Source organism: Triticum aestivum, chromosome 7B, assembly GCF_018294505.1.
Source record: "Triticum aestivum cultivar Chinese Spring chromosome 7B, IWGSC CS RefSeq v2.1, whole genome shotgun sequence".
Taxonomy (NCBI): Eukaryota; Viridiplantae; Streptophyta; class Magnoliopsida; order Poales; family Poaceae; genus Triticum; species Triticum aestivum.
Genome location: NC_057813.1, coordinates 445,637,311 through 445,646,745, shown reverse-complemented (window position 1 = coordinate 445,646,745; position 9,435 = coordinate 445,637,311). Strand labels below are relative to the sequence as shown.

The 9,435-nt window shown below is 42.3% G+C and overlaps 1 protein-coding gene and 1 pseudogene across 4 annotated transcripts in view; one reads left to right on the top strand and one right to left on the bottom strand.

The window, feature by feature from the left end:
- LOC123160501 (peroxidase 1-like) overlaps positions 1–1,233 on the top strand; it is a 2,065-nt pseudogene extending 832 nt beyond the window's left edge.
- LOC123160500 (protein GFS12) overlaps positions 1–9,435 on the bottom strand; it is an 18,876-nt gene that overhangs the window by 832 nt on the left and 8,609 nt on the right. The window contains exons 9-18 of one of the 4 annotated variants that reach the window (XM_044578311.1): positions 9,094–9,156; positions 8,776–8,981; positions 8,569–8,680; positions 7,977–8,486; positions 7,279–7,565; positions 6,650–6,893; positions 6,475–6,548; positions 4,353–4,488; positions 4,010–4,180; positions 1,927–2,126 (exon numbers count right to left, since the gene is read on the bottom strand). In XM_044578311.1, the coding sequence (XP_044434246.1) occupies positions 4,025–4,180; positions 4,353–4,488; positions 6,475–6,548; positions 6,650–6,893; positions 7,279–7,565; positions 7,977–8,486; positions 8,569–8,680; positions 8,776–8,981; positions 9,094–9,156 (1,788 nt within the window). In that variant the 3' untranslated portion in view covers positions 1,927–2,126; positions 4,010–4,024. Of the gene's footprint in view, positions 1–1,926; positions 2,127–2,207; positions 3,392–3,814; positions 4,181–4,352; positions 4,489–6,474; positions 6,549–6,649; positions 6,894–7,278; positions 7,566–7,976; positions 8,487–8,568; positions 8,681–8,775; positions 8,982–9,093; positions 9,157–9,435 lie in introns of those variants that run through there. The other 3 variants (XM_044578313.1, XM_044578312.1, XM_044578310.1) reach the window with 3 other exon arrangements.

The following is a 9,435-nucleotide window of genomic DNA, read 5'->3' as shown; positions in this document are numbered from 1 at the left end:
CAAAAAAAACAATATTGATCATCGACACTGCTTTTCTTTTGTACTCCCTCCGTTCCTAAATATTTGTCTTTTTAGAGATTTCAAATGGACTACCACATACGGATGTGTGTAGACATATTTTAGAGTGTAGATTCACTCATTTTGCTCCGTATGTAGTCACTTGTTGAAATCTCTACAAAGACAAATACTTCCTCCGTCCCAAAAATAAGTGTCTTAACCTTAATACAACTTTGTACTGAAGATAGTACAAAGTTGAGACACTTATTTTGGGACGGAGGGAGTATATACCAACAAGAAACATGCATGTACACAAAATGCAAAAGAGCAACCAGCATATATGTCTATCATCAAGTCTAATGCCCACAGTTCATACTCAAACAAATATTTGTGAGGTGATCTACTGCTATATAACACAACTACAATATGCCAAAACGGTTGTGACGGCTCAGTCCTGATTGACTCAACGGCAAACAGAACTGCTGAGAAAGACGTTATCCCCAACAAGCCCAGCCTCCGTGGATTCGAGGTAATTGACGCTGAAAAGAAGGCCATCAAGGCCCAATGCCCCAAGACAGTCTCATGCACGGGCATCCTTGCCTTCACTGCCCATGACAGCATCGCGCTACCAGGAAATGTTACTTACAAAGGTGCCTGCTGGGCGCCGCGACGGCAGGATATCCACTGACCAGAACGCCCTCAACAACCTACCCTCACTAGTCACCACTCTCAACAGCTTCTGAGCTGGTCGGACCTCACAGCTCAGGACATGGTCATCCTCTCTCGTGCGCACACCATAGGCGTCTCGCATTGCTCGTCCTTTACAAAGATGCTACATGGCTTCAGCAACACCAGTCAGGTATGATGGTGTTCAGAACTACCGCTAGATCTCGGACATTTTCCTTTCGGGCCTTATGGACATTTTCCTTGCCGCGTCTATAATGATTGTTTTACTGCCAGGTTGATCTTACCCCGACGATGCTTGACAACAAGTATTATGTGGGTCTGACAAACAACCTAGGCCTGTTCACGTCAGACCAGGCATTGCTCACAAACTCAAATCTGGGAGCATCAGTTGACGAGTTTGTCAAAAGCGATAAGAGATGGAAGAGCAAGTTTGTTAAGTCCATGGTTAAGATACGGCTCAGCTGCAGGGTCATAAACAAAGGTTGTACTGGTCTTGAGCTTAACAATGACCCCGACTCTGGTGAATTCACTGAACTAGCGACAAGCTAGCGGCAGTTGTGGACTGGTCTCTAGTAACTCGATAAACGCTATGCTTAGGTCGTTGCTTTGACAAGAATAGAAGAAAAACAAACATATAGAACAACCTATTTCTTCAGCTTTGAGCTCCAGTCTTGACTATCTCCAGTCTTCATACACGCGGGATTCTTCAAGAACTACTCCTAATCTGACAATGACATTCATCGCCGTACTTTTGGCTTTGTTTTGGGCACAAGAAACAGATGCCCCTCTATTTGGACTCTTAAATTTATGCTAATAAATGGCAACTGAATTGTTATCTCAAGAAATATTTAGTAGTAGTAGATATTTTAACCCTAAGATCAAATACCAGTAGTTAAACTAATATCGGGAGCATTTTTCTTGAACAGAACTAGTAATGAAAACTAATCGGCTTAAATGCTAAAAGCTGGCTTGCCCTTCTTATACTTCGTTGAGGCCCAAATGAGACATCATATTCACATTCAAAGAAATTAGCATCAAGGGCCATTAGCAATTACAGAGGTACTTTTAGACTTCTAGCTACATGAACATGAGTGATATAATCAGTGCATATATCAAACAGGAAGACTAGCATCTCAACAAAGAAAATGATGTAAGTACAAGTAGTGGTTAGTTTACTTAGAAGATCTTCAACGGTTCCCATTACAACCTCTCGGCATTTGTAGTAGATAAGAGAACCAGCCATTCATAAGGAAAAGGAGGGGAAAAGGCCATAAACTTGATGCAAAAAAGTTCGAATACAACAAGCTGGGACCTATCACTGAGCATAACAATTATCAATTATAACTGGCTGGCTGTAGTCTTCCAGGTGCTTAACCAATGTGCACAATATCAATGCTACCCAGTGTTCCATAACTAAAGATGATGCCGCAAGTTGAACCAACCTATGAATGGTCACAGAAAATAAACAAGAACAAAGATATGGAAATGCATTTCATCAACAACATAATAAACTGAAAGCACACTGAGAAGAATGATGGAAATACTTAAAAGAGACGAGACACGGAACACAGGACAAGGTTGTGGTGATCCAGCTCATGGGTTCAAACCCTCACTCTCCAAATCAAAGATACAGCAAAGGGACTTCGAACCCACGACAGCAATACAACATCTAAGAAGTACACAAGGTTAAATAACAGCCAAGAACAAGTCTTTTACAAAGACACGGGACACAGATCACTTGAAAACAACACACACATAAGCCATAACACAATACTGCTAAACTAGAGCAAGCAAGAAGCTTACTCTCTACCACCACGGTAGAATGCTGCACCTGCATGGCTCTAAAGAGCAATCTTAAACATCAAGACACCAAGACAGACAACAACACGATCAGGGATTGGCAGCACCATGAATGCCGACCACGCCACTGCTGCCGGACGAGCCACTAGTGCCAGGGAAGGAGCTAGAGCCCGGCATCCCGCCGAAGCCTACCTGTGGTGTGACGCCGTTTGGCCCCGGAAACACCCAGTTGACGGACGGGCCAGGGTAGAAACCACCGAACCCAAAGACGTTATGGGGACGGTAGGACTCGGGCTCAGTTGCTGGGATGTCCCTCGCACCATGGCAAGCAACGGTGGTGGCGAGCAGGAGGCCAAGAACAAGGCTCACGCTCACGCCGCTACGCCTCTCCATTGTTGCTACTGCTTTTGCTTGCCGACCTTCTGGTTTGGCCAAGAGCAAGTTGCACATCCCCCTCTTTTATAACCGCTAGTGTAGTGTACTGTGCATGATCGTTGTGTTATGGCTGTGGCTGAAACTGAAAGGTGGGCCTAACTTGTGTTTCTTTGCGGCAGGACCCACCTGCCAGTGAGCGTAGCTATGCCAGTGGCTCCAAAGGTTTTGGCTACGGTCAAACCAAAACATGGACCGCAGATCTCCATGGGACCATACATGTTTACTCTGTTGGTGTACTTTCTAGCTTGAGTTAAGATCATAAAGCCAAGACTTGACATACTGCACTTATGTACATATCTGATGCTGGGTGTACAGTGGCCTGGGTGCGCATACCGAGGGTTGCAAGGCCTTAGACTGCAGTAAACAAGAGCATTCATACCAGGACCGTAACAGAAGCCAAGCTCCAATTTACTCTTCCCCACAACTACCCAACTACCCACATTTAAGCTCCCATGATCCATGTCAGGTAGGTCTGCAGCAAATTGAAGGCATCCTCAGCTTTGTGGCAGAACAAACCAATAGGAAATCGACAGACAACACTGTAACATTTCTCCAATAAAGGACATGCAGGTTTCGGAACAGATCTCAACTCAAGGGATAGAAGATGACTTAGGCACCTTAGCACGGTTAACAAGAAATAATTTATTGGTAGAGTAACCAGACTCCAGAGTCCAGTATAACAAATATATGCGATATATGCTGACAAGTTTTCCTAGTGTTGATCAGGTTTTGCCAACTACAATTTGGATACATTGTGTCCAAAACTGGGCAAGCATAACCATACGGTGCAACAAACTAGAGGAAAGAGTGGGAGCTACAAGCTTCGGCTTCACTAGAACAACAAAGCTAGAAAGTTCAATTAATATATAGCGATGCATAATTGCAAGGGAAAAGATTAGACAAAACTTGAAGCTTATACTCAGCCATGAATTTTACAACAGTAAATTTGGCTACATATGTATCCTGTAACCTGTAGTGACTGCTGGCGAATTGAAGTAAACAAAAACTATGAGCAGGGCACCACTAAAATGTTAGAAAAGAGAGAGGCACTGCTAAAATATTTAAGTCGATACAAGGGAGAGATGATTACCACTACTGGAAACATCTAGTGGCAGATTTTGAGAAAACCATCTTCTGTTCCAACGACAAACAATCTTGACAAAGGAAGCACAGAAATAGCCGAAAGAACAGACATGTTTTTATATTTAACTCCTCTGTCAGACGAATATAAGTTCTGAAGTACGAGCTGCTGATTTCCGATCTGCATGGATTTTTTTTTGACAAAATGTACCAACAGTTACTTTGGCAGGAACAGAGTGGACTTACAATTCATATGGTATGTAAAATTCCAAAAGAGGCTGCACTGCTGCTCCAAATATAAAGCTTGCAAAAGAGCGTGGTGGTGAATGTGGTCAAGAGGAGAAAGTACATACCTCACTTGTTGGTCTCGATAGGGAAGTAAGTGCAATTTTGTTTCTTGACACTGAAACCAGGTCTTGACCCCAAACAGAGAAGTCAAAGATGCCATCTGAATGGCTTCTGAAAACGTTTGACTGGACTGATAGGTTCCTGTCACATTGCACACAAAACTTTAAGAAACTAAGCTCAAACTGGAAACAAATCATAATCAATAAGATATATGCATATTGTGTGATCCAAAGTTGATAATCAAACTGCTGCTTCTATGAAACTGTGGATTCAGTGTGATATAACATAATCTTATCACTATCACTATGGCCCAAACAAGTAGTGGTGTATCAGGAAAGTTTCAGAACACAAATAGTGCAAGAAAATTGTACGTCTCTTTTCGGATATGATACTGTATCCCCATTGAGGTGTGGAGAGGCCTCCGAGACATAGCTATATATGGCTAACTAAGCTTTTCAACCTTATTTCTCGAGCAAACAAGATGCCAGAAGAATGGAGACGGAGTATATTAGTACCAATCTTCAAGAACAAGGGAGATGTTCAGAGTTGTACTAATTACCGTGGAATTAAGCTGATGAGCCATACAATGAAAGCTATGGGAGAGTCATTGAGCACTGCTTAAGAAGAATGACAAGCATGACCAAAAATTAGATTGGTTTCATGCCTGGGAGGTTGACCATGGAAGCCATTTTCTTGGTACGACAACTCATGGAGAGATATAGGGAGCAAAAGAAGACCTGCATATGGTATTCATTGACTCGGAAAAGGCCTACGATAAGATACCACGGAATGTGATGTGGTGGGCCTTGGAGAAACACATAGTGGGCCTTGGAGAAACACATAGTCCCAGCAAAGTACATTACCCTCATCAAGGACATGTACAATAATGCTGTGACAAGTGTTCGAACAAGTGATGGCGACAATGATGACTTCCCGATTAAAATAGGACTGCACCAAGGGTCAGCTTTGAGCCATTATCTTTTTGCTTTGGTGATGGATGAGGTCACAAAGGATATACAAGGAGATATCCCATGGTGTATGCTCTTTGCGGATGATGTGGTGCTAGTCGATGATAGTCGGACAGGGTAAATAGAAAGTTAGAGCTATGAAGACAAACCTTGGAATCGAAAGGTTTTAGACTTGGTAGAACTAAAACCGAGTACATGAGGTGCGGTTTCAGTACTACTAGGCACGAGGAGGTTAGCCTTGATGGGCAGCCTCAGAAGGACACCTTTCGATATTTGGGGTCAATGCTACAGAAGGATGGGGATATCGATGAAGATGTGAACCATCGAGCCAAGCCCGGATGGATGAAGTGGCGCCAAGCTTCTGGCATTCTCCGTGACAAGTGAGAGCCACAAAAGCTAAAAGGCAAGTCCTATAGGACGGCGGTTCGACCCGCAATGTTGTATGGCGCTGAGTGTTGGCCGACTAAAAGGCGACATGTTCAACAGTTAGGTGTGACGGAGATCCGCATGTTAAGATGGATGTGTGGCCACACAAGGAAGGACCGAGTCCGGGATGATGATATACAAGATAGAGTTGGGGTAGCACCGGTTGAAGAAAATCTTGTCCAACATCGTCTGAGATGGTTTGGGCATATTCAGCGCAGGCCTCCAAAAGCGCCAGTGCAAGAGAGTTGGGGTAGCACCGGTTGAAGAAAATCTTGTCCAACATCGTCTGAGATGGTTTGGGCATATTCAGCGCAGGCCTCCAAAAGCGCCAGTGCATAGAGGGCGGGTAAAGCGTGCTGATAATGTCAAGAGAGGTCGGGGTAGGCCGAACTTGACATGGGAGGAGTCCGTAAAGAGAGATCTGAAGGACCGGAGTATCACCAGAGAACTAGCCATGGACAGGGACCGGAGTATCACCAGAAAACTAGCCATGGACAGGGGTGCGTGAAAGCTTGCTATCCATGTGCCAGAACCATGAGTTGGTTGCGAGATCTTATGGGTTTCACCTCTAGCCTACCCCAACTTGTTTGGTACTAAAGGCTTTGTTGTTGTTGTTGTTGTTGTCCTCGTCTTTTCAGATATGATACTGCACTAATACAATAAGAGAATGGAGAACATATCATACCAAAATAGGTAATACAACCAATGAATTGTTGCAGCCAAAGAATAATACCTTCTTAGATCCCAAATTCGAAGTGTCTTGTCAAGGGAGCTAGAAGCAATCAAGTGGTCCTCTGGTGATGCCAACTTTATGCGCAAATAGAAAGGAACCAGTCAGATGCCAGAATAACAATTGCTCATGGTTTTGCCCTATGATGGATAGCAACCTAGTAGGGGCATTGGCATACCTTCGTAATGTGACCATCATGTGCTCGCCAAACTGCAATGATTTTTCCACTACGCTCATCAAGTAATCGACAATAACCAGAGCTTAGACCTGCTGCAATCCAGGATGATGAAGCCACTAGGCTTCCATTCCTCGGCTTGTTTGAGCCAGACGAGCAAATAGCTGACACGAGTGATGAGAAGGAGATTTCAGCCGAATCACTCTTCCATAAATGCAGCTTCTGATCCCGAGAGATATCAATAAATCTGCATTTTAACTCAATCAATGTGCAATTCAATAGTAGACAAATTTTTCGGTAGTGAGGTAGAAACAGAGTGAAATAACAGTGAGTTGCAGGCTTGCTGCGAGAAAGAAATATGTTCTAACTTGCATTACTAATTCTACAACAAAAACTAACAATGCTTCCAAGCTCACATAACAATGCCCTGTTTAAGTGAAGTAGATTATCTCCCTATTTTGTTTCAGATGTGCCTACCAAACATAGTCAAAATTGTGAACATAAATAATCAAGTGGTACTGCAGTGATCACCCATACACTTACCGCAGTAGAATAGCAGGAAGGATATTTCAAAATATGTTAGAAACATAATAAAATCACCAAATCCAATAAACAGATGACAAAGTGTATACCTGATAGATCCATTTCCCATGCCAGCAACAAGTTTATCTTCAGATGCCATGTAATGCATGGTCGTATACAAGCTACCACGAAATGCATTCGACAGTATTCCACCTGAGAGCGCGTCCTGATTAAGCATGTTTGCCTGTTCAACAGATGCAGTTTGCAGCGGAAAGCTTGTTGAGGACTCGGTATGAGCTGCTATGAGCTTTCCTGTCTGCCCATTCCAAATATGAATCGTGCCATCACAAGAAGCTACTTTTCCAGTAATTGACAGGATACAGATGGAATTGACAACCTATATAAATAAAATATCAGAAAATGAACTGTTGGAGCATATTGAAAAAGCGCTATATCTAGGGGGTGAAATTAACTTACAAGGAGTACATCAATGAGTTTAAACACAGAAGAAATGCAAGCAAGATCGAGCAATCGAATATATGGTAATCTAATACTATTAGAACAGTTGAGCTAGAAATCAAACAGCATTTACTGAAAGAACACCGTCCTCTCAGAGATATTACCCTGTAGTGATTCAATGTTTAATCACAGCAAACACAACCACTAAATGATCAGAGCACCGTATTTCAGACACTAAGCTAAACATCAGTACACGGTCTGTACAAACTGTGTTTCATTCAGAAAATAAGAACCATCCAACAATAATAGCGAAAAAGAAAGTCATATGCAGGTAGTGAGAGAAACTGACCTCTTCATGCCCGTAATATCCAGATGTGCAATTCATGTTGGCCAACTCCCAACGCTGTACACTTCCTTTAAAACCAGGTCCAACTCCCCCAGTAAAAATCGTGCACTCATCATCATGGACTTCTAATGACCGCAGAGCCCCAGGGTGTGCACGGGCTGAATAAAGGACTGAAGCTTCGATCTTCCATGGAAGTTCATCCTTCAAACCGCTATTACGTCCAAGAAGATCTGGTAGGCCCCAACTACTGTCAGGAGTAGGGAACCAAAACCACGGCTGATTTCCAGAAGTTGATGTAGACAAATTGTCACTAGATGTCCCATGCTCAAGCCTAGATCTGTGCTTGGAAGCTGCCATCCAACCAGTTTTAGGGATTTGAGATTGAGACACAGACGACCCTGCCCCGTTAAAAAGTTCTGTTGGAACAACCTCAGACGAGGTGTCGTTGCCAGGCTGATACCTTTGACTTTTCATGTTTTCAGCACTTATAGAACATTTACTGGAAGGCTCAAACTGAAAGAAAGCATGGCTAGTCAAATAAGAAGGAAAACACAACTCTCACCGGTCAATAGGAACCAAAGCAGCTTTCACATACCTTCCAATTGTACAACCTTTGAAGAGACTGCTCCAATAGAAACCATGTAGAGCAGTATTCACGGAGCTTCTCTATTCCAACAAGTGATGCCAAGAAAGGATATAGCAACAACCTACAACAGTTACCTTCAATAAGTAAATATAATGAAGCATGTATAGTTACTTATACCAAACAATGTAACAACGGAAAATACATGTTTCTACTTACACGAGATCAATTCTAGATTCCATTTTAATCGGCTCACTTTTGTTTCTTTCTGAGATTTTTAACCCTTTTGTAGGAAGGCTAACAGCAGAAGAGTCTTGAAAAAAGGCCAATTCAGCGAAAAGTTCTTTTAGATGTGGCAAAACATGTATGACAGTATTATCTGGTCCAATTCGTAGACAAAGGTCAACAAATGCAGTAGCTGCCACCTAATTAATAGAAAGCAAGCAAATTAACTCGATCAAATGAATTTAAAGGAGTGTTATTGGGAGAGAACTAGTACAAGAAAATCATGTCACTTTGTCAGTGAAGAGTTATTGCCTGAATCACATGAAGGTCCAAATGGATCAGCATAAGAATCTTTATATGAAGACAGACTTGGTCCTGTAAATGCGGTCAAGGTAGGAGTGAGTACACATTTAATTTGACATATATGCCAATTTAAACGTAAGAATTTCATGGGCAGGTACCTATAGAAAGTAATAATAGAATTCAATAAAATGGAAGAGGAATTACCATCTAAACTTAAAACTAACAAAATGATGCATTTATAAACCTGAATTCAAATTTATCAATGATGAGGCATCTTGTGCAAGTTCATTTAAATCTTGTAATGTGCTGAATTCTTGCTATAGTTTTTTTATATCATATTGACTTGTACAT